The 26,259-nt window shown below is 43.3% G+C and overlaps 2 protein-coding genes across 5 annotated transcripts in view; both read right to left on the reverse strand.

The window, feature by feature from the left end:
• The window catches only part of KLHL13 (kelch like family member 13), a 406,437-nt gene that overhangs the window by 253,416 nt on the left and 126,762 nt on the right, over positions 1-26,259 (reverse strand). The gene's annotated exons all lie outside the window — the stretch shown is intronic.
• LOC414400 (large ribosomal subunit protein P1) overlaps positions 3,887-26,259 on the reverse strand; it is a 74,703-nt gene continuing 52,330 nt past the window's right edge. Inside the window, 3 exon segments of the mRNA XM_021079866.2 lie at positions 3,887-3,945; positions 3,948-4,169; positions 4,172-4,210. Of these exon segments, the coding sequence (XP_020935525.2) occupies positions 3,887-3,945; positions 3,948-4,169; positions 4,172-4,210 (320 nt within the window).

The following is a 26,259-nucleotide window of genomic DNA, read 5'->3' on the forward strand; positions in this document are numbered from 1 at the left end:
CCAAGATGGCTTCGGGACACCCATGTGCCAGTGTAATAATCAATGACGTGTGAGCAGGCAAATATACACCAGAGTCCCCAGGACCAGAGGACTCTGTGTCTAGAAGGGGAGTACTGAGCCAGGAGGGAGAGAGGCCAATTTAGGGTTGCTGAGATGGAAGGCGTTTAGAAGGGATAAGACAGAGAGAGAGGTTTTTGCCCCCCCTTACCCCCTGATTCCAGGCAGTCATTCCTCTGTCACATTCACAGGCCTAAGCTTTTCTGTTTCTCACAGCTTCTTTCTACTTTCTGACACTTCAGAAGCCACAGGTGTTCAAAAGTCCCTTATTTCCCTACAACTCCCTCCAAGCCTACTCCCAGCCCACCCAGCCAACAAACACTTCAGTTTCCTCATCTTCATTAACATATAGTATGCCACTTGATTTATGGGGATAATTTTGTTCACTCTAAACAGGATTTATGGAGTTCCCGTGGTGGCTCAGTGGTAATAAACCCAACTAGTATCCATGAGGACATGCGTTTGCTTCCTGGCCTTGCTCAGTGGGTTAAGGATCCGGCATTGCTGTGAGCTGTGGCGTAGGTCACAGACGCAGCTCGGATCCCATGTTGCTGTGGCTGTGGTGTAGGCTGGCAGCTGCAGCTCTGATTCGACCCCTAGCCTGGAGACTTCCATATGCTGCAGATGTGGCCCTAAAAAGACAAAAAAAAAAAAAAAAAAAAAGACGCAATATTAAACAGGATTTATGTACATGCTCCCTCCTTCCATCATGGATTTGTAACAACTTTTCACTTAAAAACATAATACAATAAAAGGAAAATATAAACACAAATTAACACTGGCGATGAAACACAATTTTATAATGGCTATTTTAAGGGGTGGGGAAGAGTTTAAAGCAATTGTATTAGGGGACCATCGACCAAAACTGCCCACCTTGGCCAAGCTTGACGATGGTTGCTTCCACGGCCCTGATGAGGCCCTGGTAAGGAAAGTGGTGCCGCCCTGAAGGCTAACAGGGAGGATTTGGGAGGGGCCAAGAAGAGAGAGGAGACTGCCAACCTCCCAGGATCCTTGGGGCTGGAATCTATCTTGGCTGAGAGGTGCGCTCGCCACCAAGAAGGACCCTGGGCCAAGCAAGACAATTGGCTGGAGACAACTTAGAAACTAACCCCATTGCCATAAAACTGGAGACTGGGAGCCATACGACAGAGCAATTCTCTTGGGTTCCCTTACCCTGCCTGGGTGCCCCTTCCTATATATATCCTTATAGACCTAACCAGTTATGTAGCTTATCTGAGGATCTGGGTACAGGCATATAGCTTAGAGGATCCTGGGGAAAAAGTAGTTAACCTAAAGCTGGGACTCTCCCTCTCAAATATCAATTGTCTCCTGAAGCTTTTGCCTGGTGGTCAGGGCCACTCTTGGTGCAGGCCTCTAATTGGGGAGGGGAGATTTCACCCTAGGCAGTATATAATTAAGTGCCAAACTGAGTGGCAGTCAGTGCTAGCAGGTGATCAGAGGCAGAGAGATCAGTGGGAGCTCGGTTTCCTGGAACAGGCAGGGATGAGGCGAGGATTCTGCAAGTCTCACCTGCTCTCTGACAATGAAGGGAGTGCTTCTCTTATTTTCCAGCACTCTTTCTCAGTGATTACGCCTACCCTTCCAGAGCTTTTGCAAAAGGGGAGCTTGCTTCCCATCCAGTCACCCACGGAATGAATGAACATCGGTGCCATGAAAACTTCAGAGAATTAAATATAAATCTTTACATGTGGAGGTTGCAAACATCTGGCCATTTTGAGTCCAGAGCAGCACCACTCTAGCATGTAATTCAATGATTACAATTAAGAGTTGTTCACTGGGAGGGAATCAGCTGCTCTTGAAAGGAGCTACTGTTTCCCGTTGATAGGGATGGGGTAGGCACAGGTAGTTGTAGAAGTCCCAGTAAGGGACCATAGGTAGAGAGGGAAACCTAGGGGACATTGGGAGACCAATGTAGGTTAATAAATTGCTCAAAAAAAGCCATCAGAACAAGGCAGGCTTGCCTGACTAAGTGGAGGCCAGAGAATTGCCTCAGGTCGTTGAGTGAGGGATGGGATAAGGTCTGCATTCAGATTCAGACCAAGGGCAGGAGTTTGAGGACCGCCCTTCTGCTGATTTGAAAACACACCTTACCGGATACCAAGAAGGAGCTAGTACTCCCAGAAAGGAAAGGAAGAGGCGGTCTTTTCTGACCCCCACGCCCCTTGGAGGATAAAACTGTAGCCCACCAGATCCTCGGGGCAGAGCCTCCTTGCTTGCCCGCTTCCACCTCTCACAAGCGTCCTATCTTCATAAATCATTTTCTTCCTTTCGCTTTGTCTCTTGCTGAATTCCTTCTGCACCAAGACATGAAGAACCTGAATCTCAGTGAGTCCAGACACTGGGTGAGTGATTCTAATTTAAAACCACAGGTTCAAGTCCCAGTCTGGGTTTAGGCTGGGTTTAAGTCCCAATCTGGGTACTGGCTAGGTTCAGGCCGTTAGTGCTGTCAGTTTCACTGTGGCCCACCTAAACTGCGCCTCCAGGTACGCTGACTCTTGGCAGAACTGCTCTTCAAGAGTCCTGAGGTGCATACGGGGTCATAGGCTGGGTTCCTGGAACAATATATGTATCTGCCTAAAGGCACCATTTCTCACCCCACCTGAGACCCTACCGAGACCATTGGCACATGTATCCAACACAGTTCTCACCAAAAAGACATAAAATAATACAAATACTGCCAATAATAATGACAATAATAGGTAACACGTCTGTAGCACTTCCTAGAGTGACAAGAACTGTTCTAAGCTCTTTACCTCTATTAAATCGTGTAATCCTCACATGAGGTAAATACTGCTATTACTGCCCATTTCACAGATGAGGACACTGCGGCACAGAGAAAGAAGAAAACTTACTCGGGGTTTCACAATTAGTACATGGCAAAGCTGCACTTCCAACCCAAGCTATCTGGCTTCAGAGTCTTTGCTTTTAGCATCTATACTATACTGCCAATCCGCAGAGCAAGAGGCAAAGGACTAAGCTGTATCACCCACGTTGCCCCAGGTTGCATGGAACCTATAGGCCCGATAGCCAGGGCTCTTCTCAGAAGAACACAGATTAGGACAACAACTACATGGTCTGATTTGAAAAGAACTGGGCACAATATCCTGCCTAAAAGTATCTCCCATCTTTTGCAAAAATTTCTACCATTAAAAAGTTGCAGAGAAAAAAAAGAAGTCGTGGAGTTCCCATCATGGCCCAGTGGAAATGAATCTAACTAGCATCCATGAGGACGCAGGTTCGATCCCTGGCCTTGCTCAGTGGGTTAAGGATCTGGCGTTGCCGTGAGCTGTAGTGTAGGTTGCAGATGTAGCTTAGATCTGGCGTATGGAAGTTCCCAGGCTAGGGGTCTAATCGGAGCTACAGCTGCTGGCCTACACCACAGCCACAGCAACATGGGATCTGAGCCGTGTCTGCGACCTACACCACAGCTCACGGCAGCGCTGGATCCTTAACCCCTTGAGTGAGGCCAGGGATCGAACCTGCAACCTCATGGTTCCTAGTCGGATTCCTTTCTGCTGCGCCACGACAGGAACTCCTCTTGCAGGAATTTAATGGAAGCAAGAGTTTAATGAATGCAAAAGGACAATACTATGTGAAAGGCACAGTGCCCCCTCTCCCAGGCGAGTGGATCCTACAGGTACAGCAGCAGGGAGCCGAAGGTGAAAGGGGCACCAAGATGGAGGACAAGGACATGGAAAAGTATGGCAGAAGGTAAAAGAAAGATAGTCTTTGCTTTACTCTTTTTTTTTTTTTTTTTTTTTTTCCAGCAAGGAGCTCAGCTTTTTATTACTGAATGTGTTACAGAAGTTTAGTGAAAAAGACCAAAGCCCATATCATCACCAGGCTCCTCAGATTCTTCTTTCTCACTTCTACTTTCTTCTCCTCAGCTGGGGCAGTGGCGGTGGCTGGGGCAGGACCTCCTGCTGGTGCAGCAGCAGCTGCTGGGGCAGGTCCACCAGCCCCCACATTGCAGATGAGGCTCCCGATGTTGACTTTGGCCAGAGCCTTTGCAAACAAGCCTGGCCAGCATGGCTCAGCATTTACACCTGCTGCTTTAATGAGGGCATTGATCTTATCCTCCGTGACTGTCGGTGCAGGATGAGGGCAGAGTAGATGCAGGTGAGCTTCGAGACTGGAGGCCATGGTGTGGACGAATGCTAGGTGGGGACTGCTGGGCGTGGTGCTAGTTGCCAGATGAAGTGAGGGCCTCACCGCAACATGGCCTTAACTTCCTCAGAAGGACCGAGCCCCTTAGCAGCAGCCGCGGAAAGCAGTCTTTGCTTTACTCTTTTGCAGAAAACACTATAACCATGGTAGAGGTAACTAGTATTTATTTATTTTATTTTATTTTTTATTTTTTGGCCACCCTGAGGCATACGGAGTTGCCGCCAGGCTAGGGTTCAAATCTGAGCTGAAGTCTCTATCTGGGTTGCAGCTGTGGCAACACTGGATCCTTAATCCACTGTGCCAGATTGGGGATTGAACCTGCATCGCAGCACTCCCAAGATGCCGCTGATCCCGTTGAGCCACAGCAGGAACTCCAGAAGTAACTATTATTTAAGCAGCTACTCTGTGCTATACACGTGGAATATACAGAGGAAAGGCATGCTTCCCAGGCTCAAAAGCTTGCGGTACAATGGGGGAGATGGGCAAGTAAAGAGATAAGAGTCTCTGCCGAGGCCTAAGCACATCTAGGGGAATATCGTTTTGTAAGAAATCTCTTTCTTTGGTCATCGATTTGTCCCATCAAGGCCTTGAGTAAAACATGATTATAATAAAGCAGTTTAAATTTATGTGCCAATGCTTTGTTTGAAATATAAATTGTGATGGGCTACTTTTTTCTGCCCATTTTTTAAACTTTTTTTTTTTGGTCGTGTCCATGGCGTATGAAACTTCCGAGCCAGGGATAAAACCCAAGCCATATCAGTGACCCAAGCCACAGCAGTGACAACACTGAGTCCTTAACCTGCTGTGCCACCAGGGAACTCTGTCATTTTTTATACTTTTTTATTGGACTATAACATGCATACAATAAAGTGCACAAATCTTAGGTGAATGGTTCAATAAATTTTTACTTATGTATACACTGAAGTAACTACTGCCTGATCAAGATATAATAACACACCAGATGTTTCCCTTGTGCGATAAGATCAATCACAACTCTATGACAATGAGGTAACCACTATTTTGATTTTCATGTAGGCTTTTTTTAAAGTGCTGGTGAGTTATATTTGTTTGGAGAACTCTAGCCTCTAAATGCTGGATCTCCCCTGATGTACTTCAATGGTCCAGCCACTGAATATTTTATCACCCTCCACGTGCTTAGGCTACCCGGACCCTACTTGTCTGGCTACCCCTCCTTCCCAATGGCCATTAAGACAATACCCAGTATTCACCAAAAGGAGGAACATCCCAAGCAACAGAACATAAATAGAGCCTGTACCATGATGGGAACCCACAGACAAAAGGTATCATTTTGCTAGATGGCCATGAAAGCACTCATCTTTGCTGAGAGTCCATGGGCTATTATTAGGACAGCGCCACTTAACCTGAGACCCTGCTAACAGCATGCCTTACTTGGAACAGAAATAAAATGTCACCCTTACTCCCCCTCTTGGTTAGGAAATGTACCCTTATCTTCCCCAACGGAACTCAGGAGAATGGAAGGTATTATCAAAGCCTGCTTGTCCTCTATCCATAGGCTGGGAATCTGTGTCCCGCTCTAGAGATGCACTCAAAAGACTTCTCCTTGCTTCATCTCTAAAACTAGGAAATGAGTATTTAATCAAATCCAATAACGCCATAGAAGCAATCATTACTATAACGAAGGTCCATTCATGGCCCCATGGCAAACTAGAGGAAGGAGAATCTGAGTTATGGAAAACTTTCTGGAGGAAGCTGGGCTTAAGCTGACTTAGAAAAGGAAACAGCCTCAGCACAGGCTTGACTATATCAAAGGACATGGTATTATCAGTCGATTCATGTAGCCCAGTGTTGCTGAATGAAAAAAAGGATGGATATGCAGAGAGATGAACCTAGAGAAAAAGGTAAAGATCATGCAGGGCCATGTGCGCCCTAAAAGAAGTTTAGATTTATACTACAAGCAATGAAGAACCACTAAATAATTCTGAGCTGAGAGTGACCCAATTCGATTTACATATTTTTTAAAAAATTACTCTGCTAGCAGTGTGGAGAGCTTAATAGGATAGCGGTGAAACTGAAGACTACTGAAATGATCCGTGGGACATAATGGGGTACCGATAAGACATCCAGGTGGAAATATTGCAAAGGACGTTGAAAGTGTAGGTCTGGAGCTTAGGAGAGTGATTTGGGCTGAAGGCAGGATTTGGGGCCAGGGCATCATCTCTATGTAAATAGTAGTGGTTTAGGCTGCCTAGGAAGATAATACAGAACAAAATCCACGGTCAAGTTTAGAGCCTTGAGAAACAACAACAATGAAGATTCCGGCCAAAGAAGAGGAGCCAGAGAATGAACTAAGAGGTAAGAGAAAAAAGGAGTTCCCTGATGGCTTGGGGGTTAAGCATTGCAATTGCTGTGTTCTGGTTACTGCTGTGGTGTGGGTTCAGTCCCTGGCCTGGGAACTTCTGTGTGCCATGTATGCAGCCAAGAAAAAAAAAAAAAAAAAAAAAACAAGGACAGAAGATTGTCACAGTAGTCGAAAGAGGGAAGATTTTGCAAGGAGGGGGTAGTGAATATTTCATAAGCTGTAAACTGTTACAAGAAAGATATACATTGGTCTGGCAATATGGAGGTCCTTGGTGATGTCAGCGAGAACAGTACCAGTGCTAAATGACGCCGCACTGAGGAGTGAATGGGGAGTGAGGAAGCAGAGGCAGCCAGTTTAGAAGCTTAGCCAGAGTTAGGAAGAAAGGAGAATAATCAGAGAGTGAATCTGCTACAGACTGAATGTTTGTTCCTCCCTGCAAATTCCTACATTGAAATCCTAACCCCCAAGGTGATGGTATTTTGAGGCAGGTGATTAGATCATGAGGGCAGTCGTCATGAATGGGATTAGTGCCCTTCTTATAAAAGAGGCCCTTGGAGTTCCCGTCGTGGCGCAGTGGTTAACGAATCCGACTAGGAACCATGAGGTTGCAGGTTCGGTCCCTGCCAAAAAAAAAAAAAAAAAAAAAAAAAAAGAGGCCCTTAAGGAGTTCCCATTGTGGCTCAGTGGTAAAAAAAAAAAAAAAAAAAAAACCTTAATGGCATCCATGCTGTCGCAGACATTCCTCGGATTGGGTGTTGCTGTGGCTGTGGAGTAGGCCAGCAGCTGGAGCTGTGATTCAACCCCTAGCTTGAGAACTTCTATATGCCGCACATGTAGCCCTAAAAAGACAAAAAAAAAAAAGACCCTCAAGAGCTCTTTTTCCCCTTCTGCCATGTGAGGACACAAGAAGACATCCATGTAAGAGCCACAAAACAAGTCCAACATAAAGGTTTTTCTTAGGGTCAGAGCAGCTCCCTGAACTCTCTAAGTGGAACAGAAAAAAAAAAATATATCAATAATGCATTTATCATTTGCTATAAATGTAGAGAAATGAATGGAAAGTTAGATTGCTACAAAAATCGTTTGTTTACACCTTTTTTGTTGTTGTTGTATTTTTAGGGCCACACCCGGGGCATATGGAGGTTCCCAGGCTAGGGGTCTAATCGGAGCTGTAGCTGCCAGCCCACGCCACAGCCACAGTCACTCCAGATCCAAGCCGTGTCTTCGATCTACACCACAGCTCACAGCAACGCTGGATCCCACTGAGCAAGGCCAGGGATCGAATCTGCAACCTCATGGTTCCTAGTTAGATTTGTTTCCACTGCGCCACAACAGAAACTCCTTTAAGCCTTTATTTTTAATATCCATGAAGTTAAACAAAAACACACAACCTGTGTTAAGGTAAGATACAAATGATTGCTGCCCCTAGGATTTTACAAATTGATGGGCATATAGATAACATTTTTTAAAAATCCCTCATGGTAGCAATTTACTAACTAATGGTCCCTAAATTAACAGAATACTTTTTTTTCAATTAGCCTCCACTCCTTTATCAATTTCGCTTTATTAAAAATGATTTTTATTTTTTCCATTATAGCTGGCTTACAGTGTTCTGTCAATTTTCTACTGTACAGCAAAGTAACCCAGTCGCACATACATATATACATTCTTTTTCTCACATTACCCTCCATCATGCTAACATAATACTTCTTAAGCACATTTTCTCCCCAAGTACACTGAAACATCTTAAACATCTGCACAATGTGCACTTGGAAGCTAGGTTATTAAAGCTTAGAGCTGAAACACTCATGAAAGAGTTATATGGTTGGCCAATAAATGTTGGGTACCTACTATGAGCCAGCCATTACTCTAGTTATTGGACGTTAATCAAAAATAGATGTGTTGATGTGTGTAATTCCTTCTGGAACCCCATTACCACAGTCAGAAGAACCACTGCCATCTCCAAACTATTTGGCTGTGTGGCCATGTCTACGCTACAGCCACATTGGCCTTACAGTATTAGAGACATGGAACAGAGTTGGAGGGACCGTGAAGGATCAGCAGCTTATCCTATCCCATTTCACAGATGGCAAAGTTGAGGTATTGAGAAGTTTAAAACAAATTTTTAGAGCCGGGACTAGAATCCAGAACCAAAATTCTGACTCAGTGCTTGCTCTACCAATGAAAATCACAACAATAAAACACGTCTCTCCCCAACACCCACAATTGCCTCCACCTCTTTAGATCAGTTTTTCAATAATCAGTTCTGCACTTTCCCCTAAAATAAATATCAAAGTTTCTATGACCCGTGGGCACTTGGCCCAGATTTAAAACATGGAGCTTAACGAGTGCAAACATCTCTCATCAGCGGGTGGGGCAGGGTGGAGGGGGACATTTGGCAGAGATCGCCTAGCTTTGGGCATTGAGCTAAAAACATCCAAAATTCCAGGAAGATATTGGGGATGTTTTATCTCTACTGTCTGGCTGCTAGGGAGGAGAATGTGTCGACTTTCTATTCAGAAATTTTAATTAAATTGTGGCCTATGGCAAAATAGAAAGACATTAAAATCAAACGCTAGTATCTCTTTGTTTATTTTATGGGCTCTCATCTCTAACTAGTTCTCACTGAAATAATTAAATGTCTTTTCAGCAAATGGACTGCTCAGGCTGTTTAGTTTAATGTTTCTTACAACCTGGCAAGTAAGTGCTTTATAATTCAGTTGATTTCTGCTCTTCCCCACCCCACTACATATGTTCTTTTCTCCCCTTCTCCGCACACAGGCTGACTTGAAGGTTTCTGCAGATCAGAGTGGCTTTAATGCATCGATAGGCCAAAGCATCCTCAGACAGACTGGCGGAGAGTGTAGGAGGCTGAGCACATTGCATTTGACATTAATGGGTCACAAGCGCTTCTAGATTGAAATTGGCGCGGGGTCGAGGACACACAGTGTAGTCCATGAGGTCTCTTGATCTGATAGTGATGTATGAAATCTCCTATTTACTGACCTATTATATTGCATGAAAGGAAAGTTGCTTTTCAAAAAGTATAGAATCCATATGGGGGAGGAGGCAGCAGAATTTACCTGAGGAGTATGTGTGTGTTTGGTGGGATGCTGCTCTTCTTTTTAGTAAAACAAGATTGATGAACACTTTGGGGATAAAAGACAAAGCCCAGGGCATAGGCTGAAATGGAGAGATTTAGCCAGAGGGGGACTAATTGCCTACATAGGGTATATCTTTCTAGGGATAAAGAGATTGATTATCAGGCATATTTATTTATTTATTTGCTTCCTCTGAACAGAGCCCCACCCCAGAAATAGGAGATGGAAATGGGGAGTAAGAAGAGAGGAAACTGGAGTACCTGCCGTGGCACAGTGGGTTAAGGATCTGGCTTTATGTCTGAGGCTGCATGGGTTCAATCCCCAATCCAAGCTCAGTGGGTTGAGGATCCAATATTACCACAGCTGTGGTGTGGGTTGCAGCAGTGGCTTGGATTCGATCCCTGGCCTGGGAACTTCCATAGACCACAGGTGTGGCCAGGAGAAGAAAAAGGGGAAAAAAGAAGAAAGGAAACTAACTTTGTAATTCTAATAGCTAACTTTGAATGAGTGTTTACTGTGTTTTTCCAGGCACTGGACTAGGTGCCTTCCCCATTATCTCATGTAATATTCCCAATAGTCCTATGAACTAGGGGCCATTAGTCTCCCCATTTTACAGATCTGAAAATCGTGGTTTAGCAGTATTAAATGACTTACCGAAATTTTCATTGCTACCAAGTGGTAGACTTGGCACTCATATTTGTCATCCCTGTCCGCCTCCAAATGAAAAGGGAAAATGGTGCGAATATTTAAAATCTGGGCTCACCTCACCTGAATGATAATGCCAGTGGTAATGCCAGTGAAAGGGGATGCATAGTGGGTACTTTTTATGTGCCCCGCATTGTGCTAAGCACTTTATACAGGACAGTTCATTTAATCCTCATAACAGCTTCTGGGGGAAAATATCTGTAGCCACTTCATTTTGCAAATGAAAAACCAGAGTCTTTGAGGCTAAGTAACTTGTCCAATTTGACGTAGCTAGGTAGTGGAAAAACTGTAGTGGTAAAGCAGACTCCCATGGCATCATGGGACATCAGGGCCTAAGGAGAGATCAAATGACCAGTATGACATTCTTTCTAGTGGGATGTGGGATTTTAGAATTCTGATATTTGATTGACAAATTTTATATTGCTCCCCATTCTATGCTATGATCTATCCTGAAAAAGTAAGCCTTGGGATACTTATGCTTCACACAGCAGAGACCTAAAGTCAAGATATATTAGGTGAATTAATGGATGAATGGAGTCTAATTGGTAATTTTCAATTTTTTCATTTTGTGGCCCTGTAAACTCCCTGTCTCTATGATGAGTTGAATCCCTTTTTTTGGGGGGGGGGCTTTTTGTCTTTGTCTTTTGTGTGTGTGTGTGTGTGTCTTTGTCTTTTTAGGGCTGCACCTGAGGCATATGGAGGTTCCCAGGCTAGGGGTCCAATTGGAGCTACAACTGCAGGTCTACACCACAGCCGCAGCAATGAACGATCTGAGCCGAGTCTGTGACCTACACCACAGCTCACGGCAACACTGGATCCTTAACCCACTGAGCGAGGCCAGGGATCAAACCCACGTCCTCATGGATGCTAGTCGGTTTATTAACCGCTGAGCCATGATGGGAACTTCCATGTTGAATCCTTTTATATGAGTTTTTTGTTGCTGTTGTGTTTCTGTCTTGGGGGGTGGGGGTAGGGGGTTGCCAATGCCTGTGGCATGCAGAAGTTCCTGGGCCAGGGATCAAAAATGCACCACAGCAGTGACAATGCCAGATCTATAACCTATTGAGACACATGGGAACTCCTACATGAGTTTTGAATTCACCAAAGATTTGAATAATAAAAGGTAACGAATAAGAGAAAGGGCCTAATTGCCCTCGGATAAATGGAAGGTGGAAAGATAAAAAGGAAATAGCTCTCCCAAGGCTCTCATGGCCTTGGGCAGGAGAAATCTGCTGTGGGCACCAGGCATCCAGGGAAGGAAGAATGCAAAGAGGAAGGATGGTATGGGAGCTAAAAGGGAACTGATATTTTCTTGCTTTTTTTTTTTTTTTTTTTCTTTTTAGGGCCACACCCGCAGCATATGGAGGTTTCCAGGCTAGGAATCGAATCAGAGCTACAGCTGCCAGCCTACACCACAGCCACAGCAACTTGGGTTCCAAGCCATGTCTGCGACCTGCACCACAGCTCACGGCAACACCGGATCCTTAACCCACTGAGCGAGGCCAGGGAGCAAACCCACAACCTCGTGGTTCCTATTGGGATTCGTTTCCACTACACCATGATGGGAACTCCAAAAGGGAACTAATATTTTCTATATTTACTATGTACTAGGTCTTTTTATATACCATAACTCATTTAATCCTATCAACTATGCTGGGAGGCAGGGGATGTTATCTCCATTTTATAAATAAGAAAACCGAGGCTCATAAATAACTTCCACAAAGTCTCACATGTAGGAAGTGGTTGAGTTGAGGTTCCATCTCTGGTCTGATGCTTTTTAGAACATTCTTGGCCTCATCAAGAATGAGGGCTAAAAACACAAGGGTATTTTAACTGAGTGAGGAAAATAAAATATTTCAGGTTTAGAAAGACAAAAGATATGGCAAAGAACTTGTGGAAAGGCCCAGACCAAGAAAAATGAGATTTGTGGAAGCTGGAAGACAGACTCTGAATAAGATAATCTAGGAAAGAGGTAAAGCCTGGATTCCAGATTCACTACTGTGTTACCCATATTTCCTCCCCTGGTAATTATAGCAACTCAATGTGGAGCAAAAGCGTGACATCTGTAGCCAGGTAGACAAACCAGAGCCAGCCATGCGAGATGGTGGGAAATAAAGATAATAGTACTCCCAAGATGCCTGCTTAGAGACCTTTCCTCACCCTTTGGATGGCAAAAGGGAATGGCAGGGCATGCTGCCAGCCCCCGTCTTCCTCCTCACCCCTTCTGACTTGACTCCTGATAATCTGGTCTTATGTATACAACTACCAACAGTTAAGTTTTTTGAAGGCTCACAGCTTTTGGTTTTCTTAGCAAGTCAAATCTAGGCCTAGAAAATAAACGCTGTTTCCTGTATCTTAAATACCCACTCTACTGACGTTATTCCACATCTCCAAGAAGCACGTGTCAAGACAAGATTACACATGGAAAGACTTTGTTAGGAGAAATGATTGTGTGAAAGAGAATAGAGAGGGAGCTGTGATGGAGCCTGACCCTTAGGGAGGGAGGAGGAAGTTGGATGGAAGCAGTCCAGACTACCGCAAAGTCTCAGGAAACTTTTGGAAGACCCTGAGTCAAAGTTGGCCAACAAATGCGTCCATATATCTGCCTTAGTATTGCCACTGTATGCCATCATGGGAGGGAACAGCCCAAGGGAAGTGCCAGCTGAGGCCCTTAGCCAGTTTTGCTCCCTATTACAGATGGCCTTCCAGGAACACCCTAATGGGCCCCCACACAACCTTGGCCTCATCTATTCATAAGTACTTCTGCAAATCTCAGCTCCAGCTTTTTTCTTTTCCTTTCTTTTCCTTTATGGCCAAACCCACAGCATATGGAAGTTCCTGGGCCAGGGATTGAATCTAAGCCACAGCTGCGACCTACACTGCAACTGCAGCAACACCAGATCCTTTAACCCACTGCACCAGGCCAGAGATCAAACCTGTGCCTCCACAGTGACCCAGGCTGCTGTAGTCAGATTCTTAACCTATAGCACCACAGTGGGAACTCCCATCTTCTTTTTTAAGGGGGAGCCTTTCCTGACTCCAACTCCACTCCTATTTGAGGCAAACTTACTTTTTGATATGCTTTCATAAAACGTGTTTCTTTCCTTCAGAGAGAACTGGTATTGATTTGTACTCATATGTTCATATCTATGATTATTAGATTAATGACTGTCTCTCTTGCTAAATTTTAAACTCCATGAGAGCAGGGACCATGGCTGTCTTACGCACTGTTTTATCCTTAGCACTTACATCACTCAATGAATATTGAGTAGTAGACAATGAATATATTTTGAATGAATGGATATGAATGAATAAATGTCAAAGACTAGATATGAGTTATATAATCAATTCTAATCCCAAACCTACTGGAAACTATATAAGGCCCAGAACTAGGATGAAGGGAAGACAGCTTGAAGAGGTGAGAGTGAATAGGGAGAGTGAATAGGTAGGTTCGAGGTAAGGATGCCAACAGAAGATTCTTAAGCTGACATAAGCAAATACGAGCTGTGGCTAGTGCCCACTAAGCCGAACTGAGATTCATGTTAGGTAAATTAAAAAAGAGAGAGAGAGAGAGTGGGGCGTTCCCTTTGTAGCTCAGTGGTTAATCAACCCAACTATGATCCATGAAGATGAGGGTACAATCCCTGGCCCCGATCAGTAGATTAAGGATCAGGCATTGCTGTGTGCTGTGGTGTGGGTTGCAGACGTGGCTCAGATCTGATGTTGCTGTGGCTGTGGCGTAGGCTAGCGGCTACAGCTCCGATTAGATCCCTAGCCTGGGAACCTCCATATGCTGCGGGTGTGGTCATAAAAAGACAAAAGCCAAAAAAAACAGAGAGAGAGAGAGAGTGAATGGGAGTGAGACAGCCACTTGGGGAGTGAGGCAAGTCATGAACATAAACCAAATGAGTGCTCCCTTACTTGATAAAGCACACTGATCCAGGAAACGTGGGCTCAGGGCTGTTGCAGACCCCCAAAGAGCCGGGGCAGTGTAAACCAAGGCGAGGCAGGAGCCCAGTCACACCCAATAGCCGCAAGGACTTCTCCTGCGAAGTGAGGTTGTGTCAACAAGGCCTGTAGGTCTTGGCCAGGTTTTTAGTTCAGTTCCTCTCTTGCGGCCTCTCCTAATGTTAAAGAGCCCATCTTCTCTGATGACTAGGGCTGGGATTACGTGGTGTTAGTCACTGTCTAACAACTCCATCTGCTGACAGCCTGACAGTCCTTTAAGGCCACTTGGAATTTTACCACTCTAAGCCTAGGCTTTTTTCCTTTTAAAAAAGGGGATAACATTTAATCTCCAAAGATGAGTAGATTAGGATTCGAAAGAATTATATGAGATTACTTATAATAATATGTAATGGGCTCTAATGTGGTTCCTTGCAAACTCTCATGATTTTTACAACAAAATATAAAATCAAACTTAAAAAAATCTTCCCTATGACTCCACTGTTGAAGAAAAATGGCTTTGGACACTCAATATGCACAAAATCTTTAGAAAATCTGGTTAAAATGGCTAACCCCTGATCTAATTGACCTGGTATTGGCCTGTATGTCAGAAGATGTAAATCACAGAATTCTAGGATCTCTCAGCTGAGGGGAGGCCCTTCAGGATGAGTCCTGTTTGCATCACTGATTGTCAAGATCCTGTGTGTCTGGGCATCATCACAGAATTTTATTAAGGGGGACGTTAGAAGACCATGGCTAAAATTCACTGTCTGCTCACTTGCTAGTGCAAAATGTGAATTTATCCCACAGCCAAGTGTAACAGGGATAAAGCTAATTTCAGCCTGGGACTAAGGTATAAACTCATACATATCTGTTAGAAGAATTATGCTGTATCATTAGGGTAATGAGTCAGCCAAAGCACTGAAAATCACATAGTTAATCTCTTCTAATTTCTGATTGTGGTTGAGTGGTTATACGTCCTAAAAGTCCAGAGTCTTGTTCTATTCTTGTCTGTTTTACTGACTCACTGTGTTGAGGGTACTAACTCACTTAACGGCTCTGTGTCTCTGTCATCATCTGTAAAATCTGGGTTACAAACACTTAACTGTGTACAAAGCCATTTTTACTTCATCAGTGTCACTCTCAGCATAACACACCACCTCCTCAGTCAAAACAATAATGCTTTTGTTAAAACGCATTAACTCCAAGGATAGACTTCAATTGAGTTTGATGATTATTTCTTGAAGCTTAGCACAATGGAAACATGAGTCAGAATAAAACACAAAATAAAATTACCATCCTAAAATGGTGATTCGTAAACACCGGTCCACAGACTTTGATTAGTCTGTGACAATGTTTTCACAAGGCAAGATGTAAAAATAAAAACAAAACAAACAAAAAAACCCAGAATGTTTCCTGACTAAATTTATGTTCAATTTAAAAGAATTTCTTTACTACAAATCTCTCGTGAGTATTTCTGTTACAGTTTCTTTTCTTGGCACTGAAATGTTCCTTATTTTTTGGTGGCAATTGTCCTTTCTTAACACCCTCACTTAACAAAACAAAAAAATGGCAGGAGTTCCCTTTGTGGCTCAATGGGTAAAGAACCTGACTGGTATCCATGATGTGGGGTGGATCCCTGCCTTGCTCAGTGAGTTAAGGATCTAGCATTGCCATGAGCTGAGGTGTAGGCTGCAGACGCAGCTTGGATCCCGCGTTGCTGTGGCTCTGGTGTAGGCCGGCAGCTGTAGCTCCGATTTTACCCCTAGCCTGAGAACTTCCATATGCCACGGGTGCGGCCCTAAAAAAAAAAAAAAAAAAAGGCAACTCTAGGTCATTCAATTTTCTTCTTTTAATTTTGTTGGCCCTTTAGCTCAAAATGTATGAGAACCACACTTACCACCTACTTAAGGAATATGATTAATCTGGTTTATAGCTTAGTCAAGAAAATTTCTTAAATTTGTTTTTTAGAAGTTGCTGTTCTGGGAATTGTTTGTGTTTATAATTAGAAGCTCTAAAAAAAGAAAATGGCTTTTGAGACCAAGCTACTGCTAAAAACAAAACAACAAAATAATCAAACCCAATAACTATAAAATGGTGCCTGGCACGTACAAGACCTTCAATAAATATTTGTTGAGGAGTTCCCATTGTGGCTCAGTGGGTTAAGAACCCAACATAGCCTCTGTGAGGATGTGGGATGGATCCCTGGCCTTACTCAGTTGGTTAAGGATCCAGCATTGCTGAAAGCTGCAGTGTAGGTTGCAGATGCAACTCATATCTGGTGTTGCTGTGGCTTTGGCGTAGGCCTGCAGCTACAGCTCTGATTCCACCCCTAGCCTGGGAACTTACGCTGCAGGTGCGGCCCTAAAAATATATACATATATATTCAACAACTGAAACACACACACACACACACACACACACACACACACACACACATGTTGTTGTTGAATAAGTAAACAAAGCATCAAATGAAACAAATATAGATTCAAGTAATACCTAGCCAGTAGCTACCAGAGAGAGAGAAAAAAAAGATGACGGATAAGCAAGAGGAGGATTTTCACTCTGGTGAGAATAACATGGAAAAGGGCTTCTCTTATTAATTTTTCTCTTCAAATAGTGGTAATTCCTGAGTATTATGACCTCAGCCTAGGAAAAGCCTGTAACTCATTTATCTCTCTTGCCAAGAGGAAATAAAAGAAGTGGTCAGAGGAAACTGGAAATATTTAGAAAATTATTTAGACTTATAGAAGATAGGGACAGAGACTAGAAATCATCTACCCCATTCCTTACAATTTACCGATGAGGAAACTGGCTCAGAAAAACTTGCCCAAGTTGCCCATGCTTTGGGGTTTGGACCATGAGAACACAACCAAGACACTTCTGCCATCTAGCAGCCGTACACCCTAATTGCAGGGTGAAGATTAGCATCCTCTTAAATATTCGAACTAAAAACTTAAAAGTTTTAAAAACGTTCAAAGGTCAGAGGAAATGGGCATAAAAACAGTAAATGTTCAAATTGGAATTCATGAAGGAGAGAAGTCTTCTGGGCCAAGTGGGCTGTGGAAGAGCAAAAGTCCAAAGACTAGGAGTTCCCGTCGTGGCGCAGTGGTTAACGAATCCAACTAGGAACCATGAGGTTGCGGGTTCGGTCCCTGCCCTTGCTCAGTGGGTTAAGGATCTGGCGTTGCCGTGAGCTGTGGTGTAGGTTGCAGACGCGGCTCGGATCCCGCGTTGCTGTGGCTCTGGCGTAGGCTGGTGGCTAAAGCTCCGATTAGACCCCTAGCCTGGGAACCTCCATATGCCACGGGAGCGGCCCAAGAAAAGGCAAAAAGACAAAAAAAAAAAAAAAAAAAAAAAAGTCCAGAGACTGGAGTGGGTATGATGTTTTTGAGTAATGCTGAGAGGCAGTGAGTTATAAGTCACCTGCGAACACATCTACTACCTTCAGGATTTCCCCCCTTTATAGCAGACGGCAGTACTAGATTAGCAAGGAACGCTTATTATTATTATTTGTCTTTCTGTGATTTCTTGGGCCGCTCCCCGCGGCATAGGGAGGTTCCCAGGCTAGGGGTCCTATCGGAGCTGTAGCCACCGGCCTACACCACAGCCATAGAAATGCCAGATCTGAGCCATGTCTGTGACCTACACCACAGCTCACGGCAACACCAGATCCTTAACCCACTGAGCAAGGCCAGGGACGGAAGCCGAAACCTCATGGTTCCTAGTCGGATTCGTTAACCACTGAGCCATGACGGGAACTCCAAAGAACGCTTATTATTGACCAGCCACTAGCATATGAAACTAGTCTTGCTCAACTGACGCTCACATTCAAAATTATATCCATGTTATCACCAACAAAGATATACGAACAAAATATAAAATAGCATATGGATTCAATGCAGCATTATTTGTAGTAGCAAGTGACCGGAAATAAACTAAATGTTCATAAATCAGGGATGGCTTGAATAAACTATGGTACATCCACACAATGGGTACCATACAGCTGTTTAAGAAAATAAAAGAATAGGGAAGACTTCTATAAACTGATATGATTTATCTCATATCTATTATTATGGGAAAAACAAGGGTAAAACAATGCTTGTAGTATGCCACTTTTTGAGTAGCCAACTCTAAAGGGAAACACACATACACTCATCCACTTATATTTTCTCTTTTTAAAATGATTTTTATTTTTTTCCCATTATAGCTGGTTTACAGTGTCCTGTCAATTTTCTACTGTACAGCAAGGTGACCTGGTCACACATACATACATATATTTTTTTTTCTCACATTATCCCCCATCATGTTCCATCATAAGTGACTAGATATAGTTCCTGGTGCTGTACAGCAGAATCTCATTGCTTATCCATTCCAGAGGCAATAGTTAACCCCAGATTCCCAGTCCACTTATATTTTCAAAGAGAAACAAAGGTTGGACTAAAACAATTACTAATAAAGGGGGAGGGAAGGGTCAAGTTAGAAGAGAGAGGGTAGCCTTGAGACTTCCTTAAATATACCTTGTTATATACTTTGACTTTGTAACAAAATTAATCAAAAGGAAAAAACCCTAAAAGTAAAAAGCAAATTGAAACAAGCTTAACTTTATACTAAATTGGTGACAAACCCACATAGAGAAGAGAATTATTTCAAGTTGACTTTAAAATACAGAATTTTCACTGTATACCCCAAACTGGATATATTCTTCAAACAAATTCTGAACTGCATTCAGTAGTTTTATTGTTAAAGGTAATGTCATTATTTTTAGTTTGGAACAATTATAGGTAACTACGTCAATTCTAAGAACCAAGATGTTCAAAATAAGACAAAGGAGATAGAAGTATAAATTCGAAGAAGTTAAGTAAAAATCCTTTTTTCTTAAGTTTGAATTGGAAATATCACTATAACTCTCTCTCTTTTTTTTTTTTTTTTTTTTCTTTTTAGGGCCACATCCGAGGCTTATGGAAGTGCCCAGGCTAGGGGTCTAATCAGAGCCACAGCTGCTGGCCTACACCACAGCCACAGCAACACAGGATCCAAGCCACGTCTGTGACCCACATCACAGCTCACGGCAACTCCCGGTCCTTAACCTACTGAGCAAGGCCAGGGATCAAACCTGTGTCCTCAAGGATACTAGTCAGATTCATTTCCACTGAGCCACGACAGGAACTCTTAACTCATTTTTTAAAACAAAAAGGTAATTTCTAGCCTGACCACTGATAAGACCTAGAAGCAATGGCCACCTAATAGCAATAAGCATCCTGGAAAATTGTAATCTCTGACTATCATTCCTCACCGAATAAAACCAGGATTCCTTAGAGAAATGCCTGACTCCATTTCTGGGGCAGGAGCTGTACTAGATCAGCCTGGGATGTCTCCTTGTGCTAGAAAGCAAGTCATCAACAACTATTATGGTCATGTTAAAAGGCCTCAGGAATTAACGTTAAAGGGGCTCTCACTGGCCTAAAATGGAACAATTTGAGTATCAAAGTGAAAAAATCAGTGTGATTTCCTGAAGCACATGAAATATATACAAATCTATGAATTCATAATGAGATAATGAAAAAAGGTTAGTCACCATTGGGGCTTACTAGGTCACCAAATCATTCTGAAAATAGGTAAAAAGCAAGAATCAAGTAGTTGTCCTACCGTGTCTCCAAGAACTGTATTTCAGGATATTCACATAGTTGAGGGAAATTCCTTCATTAATAGAATTCTGGCTTGGGAGTTCCCTTCGTGGCTCAGTGGTTAACGAACCAGACTAGGATCCATGAGGAAGCGGGTTCGATCCCTGGCCTCGCTTAGTAGGTTAAGGATCTGGTGTTGCCATGAGCTGTGGTGTAGGTCGCAGACATGGCTCTGGTGTAGGCCAGTCACTGCAGCTCTAATCTGAACCCTACCCTGGGAACCTCCATATGCTGCAGGTGCAGCCCTAGAAAAAAAAAAAAAAAATAGAATTCTAGCTTAAAAATGCAGCACAACACTGGAAAATCACCAGTCTCCTACCTTTAATGACATAATGGATGTAGGCAATGATCAGCAGCAGACCCTGAAATCATTAGGTTAAAGGTTGAAGAGCTTCCTTCGTAACACAGGAATCAGCCCTACACTACCTGGCTCCCTGCTGCTCAATCTTAATATTATAAGAAGTGAGACACCCAGACACAATAAGCCTCCTGATGTGCTGCAATAGGGGATAAGCCACACTACCCAGGAGGGATTCTTAACATAAAAACCAAATCAAATCAAATCTCTTGAGGAAAAAAAAATAATAGTCACAAAAACAGAGTTTTATTTGTATTTGATTAAGGAGTGAAAGAGTAAAATAATTTTCACAGCTGGGGCCACCTGACTGCCCACAACCCCACTCCAAGTCTGCCCCAAGCTCAGGAATCATCCTGTTTACTCATTAAGGGAAAATGGAGGAGCCTGAGTTCTGTAAGTCAAAATGACTACATGCGGTCAACCTGGCTGTTGACCTTGCTATATATAACACTATGCCTTGTACACTAGATGGAACTGTTGTCACCTGCCTTACCTCCTGTGCCTGTTTTTCTTTCTTTTCTTTCTTTCTTTTCTCTCTCTTTCTTTCTTTTCTTTTTCTTTCTTTCTCTCTCTCTCTCTCCCTCCCTTTTTCCCTCCCTCCCCCCCCTTTCTTTCTTTCTTTCTTGTCTTTTTAGAGCCCCACTCACGGCATATGGAGGCTCCCAGGCTAGGGGTCCAATTGGAGCCATAGCTGCTGGCCTAAGCCACAGCCACAGCAATGCAGGATCTGAGCCACATCTGAGACCTACACCACAGCTCATGGCAATGCTGGATCCTTAACCCACTGAGCGAGGCCAGGGATCGAACCCATGTCCTCGTGGATACTAGTCAGGTTCATTCCCACTGAGCCACAGCGGGAACTCCTGTGCCTAAGTTTCTATCTATTTAATTTCCCTGCTGCCTCAGTTGCTCTGAAACAGGGGCTCTGCTTTGCTCTTACCAGTATTCCTAAAGAAGAACGCCCTGACCTTAAATCCCAACCTGCACCCTGTTGCTGCTGATCACCAACATGCACCCTCTGTCTTACCAGCTCCCAGGCTGTCTGTTTTTAACTTCTTCCCAGCTTATTAGGCGTGTCTTGGCCTAGGAATCCTGTGTAAATTTGACCTATACTGGTAAAATTTTGATTAAATATCAGATTATGTATTATTAACTCATAATATCTTTTTTTTTTTTAATCTTTTTAGGGGGCAACTGCAGCATTTGGAAGTTCCCAGGCTAGGAGTGGAATTGCAGCTGCAGCTGCTGGCCTATGCCACAGCCACAGCAACGCAGGATCCGAGCTGCATCTGCGAACTTCACCTCAGCTTGCACCAACGCTGGATCCTTAACCCACTGAGTGAGGTAAGGGACCGAACCCTCTTCCTCACAGAGACTATGTGGATCCTTAACTCTCTGAGCCACAACAGGAATTCCACTAACTCATAACATTCTAAGGCAGGTTGCTGACATTATTCTGCTTTTGAAATGGAACAAAAACATGTGGAACACTTGTTTCTGGCCCCAGGTCATATTTGGGGCAGCACTGCCACAAGCATCCTTAATCTCTGCTCCCTAGATGCGGAATAGCAGCCTCATCCCAGAATTCTGCTGCAAGCTACTTCAAAGTATTCCCATCCTCTTCAAGCCTTGAATCCTTAGATTCGTCTTTTCTCACTGCCTTCATATCCATCTCTTCCTTCTCCAGTCCACTCCATCCATGGGAATGCTCTTTCCTCTCCCTGCCTTTAAAAGCTCCAGCAACCATGTCAAGCCCCCAGTAGTTGCTCAGTGCTCTGACTCCATGGGTATACCCTTCGCCTGCTTTTTTCTTCCCAATGATTTTTATTGTAAAGTAAAACAAATAAGGAAAACTACACGGATCATGGCTTATAACCATAATCAGATCAAGAAAATATAGAACTGTATCAGTTATCCCAGAAGCCCTTCCATGTGCGCTGCACAGGTCATAAGCTTTACCTGTAATACATAACAACTGACTTTTATAGTAATCACTTCCTTGTCTTAAAAAAAAAGTTTTAGGAGTTCCCATCGTGGAAACCAATCTGACTAGCATCCATGAGGATGCAGGTTCGATCCCTGGCCTTGCTCAGTGAGTTAAGGATCCGGCATTGCCGCGAGCTGTGGTGTAGGTTGCAGATGCAGTTCGGATCCCTCAATGCTGTGGCTGTGGCGTAGGCCAGTGGCTACAGCTCTAATTGGACCCCTAGTCTGGGAACCTCCATATGCCGTGGGTGCGACCCTTAAAAAAAAAGGAAAAAAAAAAACGTTTTGTCATCTACAAGTGCATCCCTAGACACTATGTTTTAGCCTTGCCTGTTTTAAAAATTAGATCTGTTTTTAAGTTTCTGTTAATCTACAGGTTCTCCTCCATTCCTCTCTCTCCCTTATCCTTTATCTGTGAAACACCCAGGCTATTTTTTTACCTGACATCTTTTTTGTTTGTTTGTTTGTTTGTTTGTTTTTAAGGGCCGCACCTACAGCATATGGAGGTTTCCAGGCTAGGGGATGAATCGGACCTGCAGCTGCTGGCCTACACCACAGCCACAGCAATGCCAGATCCAAGCTTCATCTTTTTTTTTTTTTATGAGTTTTATTTTATTTATTTTATTTTTATTTTTATTTTTTGTCTTTTTGCCTTTTTCTAGGGCTGCTCCTGCGGCATATGGAGATTCCCAGGCTAGGGGTCTAATCAGAGCTGTAGCCACCAGCCTACACCACAGCCACCAGCCTACACCACAGCCACAGCAACACGGGATCCGAGCCGCATCTGCAACCTACACCACAGCTCACGGCAATGCCGGATCCTTAACCCCTTGAGTGAAGCCAGGGAACGAACCCGAACCTGTAACGTCATGGTTCCTAGTCAGATTCGCTAACCACTGTGCCATGACGGAACTCCCAAGCTGCATCTTAAACCCACACCACAGCTCACAGTAGCACCAGCTCCTTAACCCACTGAGCCAGGCCAGGGATCAAACCTGAATCCTTATGGATATTAGTCAGGTTCTTAACCCACTGAGCCACAATGGGAACTCCCCACCTAGGCTATTTTTGATTAATAGTTTCCCAGTCTGGATTTTGCTGGTGGTTATGCCAATCAGTTGGTATCTTAATGAACTTAACTCTGCTTTCCCCACTTGCCCCTCATCTTGCTGGGGCAGGTCGGCAGCTGCAGGGGCTCTGTGGGAGCTTTCCTCACTCTGAGTTCCAGCACGACTGATTGAAAAGCCAGTTCCCCTGCTCCCAGCTGCTCCCAGCTTGGGCTCCATCTGGCTGTTTATGGCCAGTTCATGTCTGGAGCTTCTCCATGTACCTCCTCTTCACGGGAGGTGCATTTTGACTCCTGAAGCATTCCGAGTTCCACTGCACCACTCCCTCCCATGGTTGGTCAATTTCATGGTGGTGCATTTGGGGGATTAAGCAAAATACAAAGCCCCAGCTGAGTTTCTAAATATGGGCCAGACTGGTTAGATTCCTAAGTGTTTGAAATCTTTTGAAGGTATGTTGTATGTTTAAATATACTTCAGGAGTTCCCATGGTGGCTCAGCAGTAACGAACCCAACCAGTATCCATGAGGACGCGGGTTCCATCCCTGGCCCCTCTCAGTGGGTTAAGCTCAGTTGCTATGAGCTGCTATGTAGGTCGCAGATGCGGCTCGGATCTGGTGTAGCTGATTGTGATGTAGGCTGGCAACTGCAGCTCCGATTCAACCCCTAGCCTGGGAACTTTCATATGCCACAGGTGTGGCCCTAAAAAAGCAAAATAAACAAACAAACTTTATAAAGCTTAAGAGAAAAAAATCATAAATGTAACATAAATTAGGGTTTTTTAGGCCCACTGTGAAGCCTAATCAGAAACAGCATTGATTCTGTGAGAAATCAAATGCCAAATTCCAAACATGCTCCCTACAAAATGAGGGAATAAATCCCTTTTTATAAACTTGAGTGTTGCCTGAATGGTCCGTTATAACATTTTAGATTCTGGTTTATGCAAGCTGGGCCCTGAAATCATCTCTTGAAAGTCTTTTCCTTTAAGAGGGCTTACATATTCTTACTCCCAAGCATCTCCTCAAATGACTTAAAGCATCACCACTTCTTTGTCTGTATCCAAAGAGCAGAAAATAACAGTTCTCTTTCTGTGATGTAAAAGGAAGGTCAAGAAGATTATTGCTTTTGGAAACTAATGCCCCAAATCTGACCACCACAGAGAAAGTCACGATACTCATCAACTCCCTAAAAACTAGAAGCCAGCGCTGTCATTATACAAACTGAGCAACTCTCCAGGGGGAACGACCCCTCCTCACAAACATTCTAAATTTTCAAGCAATACGTGGAATTAGTTAGGACTTAAATGTCAATCAGTGGCAGCTGGGAAATTTTTGGATTTTTGAAATGTGAGAGTCTCCATTTGCTTGCATCCGGTTAATAGTTGCTATTCCACTTTAAAAGCATCACATCAAAGACAGAGGCAAAATGTTGTAATAACAACAGCAACAAAAGATTGATTTCATTCTGGAACCCCATGGTAATGATTCTTTAGTTTCTTAGACTCATTACAAATTAAATTGGGTCCAAGAACACCAACTCATTTTTTTAAGGCCTTTCAAATAAGCCAAATAAGGGTATTCAGCCAGGGCTCATTCATATTCACATTTCTAAGACACTCTGATTTGATAATATATGTTCCATACAATGCAGTAATGGTTAAATCAGGGGTCTACAGAGGCTTGAGCCTCATGTAACAGAGCTGCAATTTAAAGCAGCATGGCCTTTGAGTGCTATAGCAACAGCACCTGCTATCTTATTTTAATAAGACCCAGGAGATGTTCTGGAGGTTTCTATTTTACTAAATTTTCACTTCAAGTTCTAGCTCTGTTTAATATTCTTGTAATGTGAGAAGGGAGCAAAAGACTGAAGCCAAGCTAGGAAAATTCAAAATTTGCTGTGGAAATACCAGACGGTCCAGGAGAAAATGTTAGGATGGAAATATAAATATGTTATGCTCTCCCTCTGTTCGTGTGTTATTATAAGAAATGATACCCAAAAATGAAGATAGTTGAAAGACTATTTGGCATGTTAACAATCTCATACATTCATTAAAAGAAAACCATTTAGTAACTTAAATAAATTGCATATTTTACGATCAGCAGAAGTGACTTGATGTTTATATCAAAGTATAAAGAACGCTTCAAAACTAGAATTTTATAATCTAGCAATTATACTGAAGTTGAACAAAAAATCTAGCTTTTCTAATAGATATTTATACAATTTTGCACATAACAATTAAAAAACATTTATTCCTCAGATACTAATCTCAGAAAGAAAGTAAATTAGTGAACATTTGCATAACTCAAAAACTTAGAAAGGAAGTAACAAAGATTGCAGAAGTTAATACAATAATTTTTTTTGGTCTTTTTGTTGTTTTAGGGCTGCACCCTCGACATGTGGAGGTTCCCGGGCTAGGGGTCTAATCAGAGCTGTTGCCGCCTGCCTACACCACAGCCACAGCAACGCCAGATCCGAGCCACGTCTGCGACCTACACCACAGCTCACGACAAGGCCTGAACCTCAACCCACTGAGCAAGGCCAGGGGTCGAACCTGGAACCTCATGGTTCCTAGTCGGATTCATTTCTGCTGCACCACATCGAGAACTCCCCTAATACAATAATTTTTTTTAAATACAGTAAAAATGAACAACAAAACCGAAAGCTTATACTCTGGGAAGACTAACAAAATTTAGGAAGAGACTTGGCAGAAACTTTGACTCCCTTGAACACATAGGTGATTTTTGTCCTCAGGACATTTTATGATATCTGTCAAGCCTGTGGAAGGCAATGTAAAACTCACTATATAAAGATTAGAGTTTAGGACATG

Source organism: Sus scrofa, chromosome X, assembly GCF_054392235.1.
Source record: "Sus scrofa isolate SSC_HxYL_T2T_F1_AM1 chromosome X, Sscrofa_HxYL_maternal_Yorkshire_Landrace_v2.0, whole genome shotgun sequence".
Lineage (NCBI taxonomy): Eukaryota > Metazoa > Chordata > Mammalia > Artiodactyla > Suidae > Sus > Sus scrofa.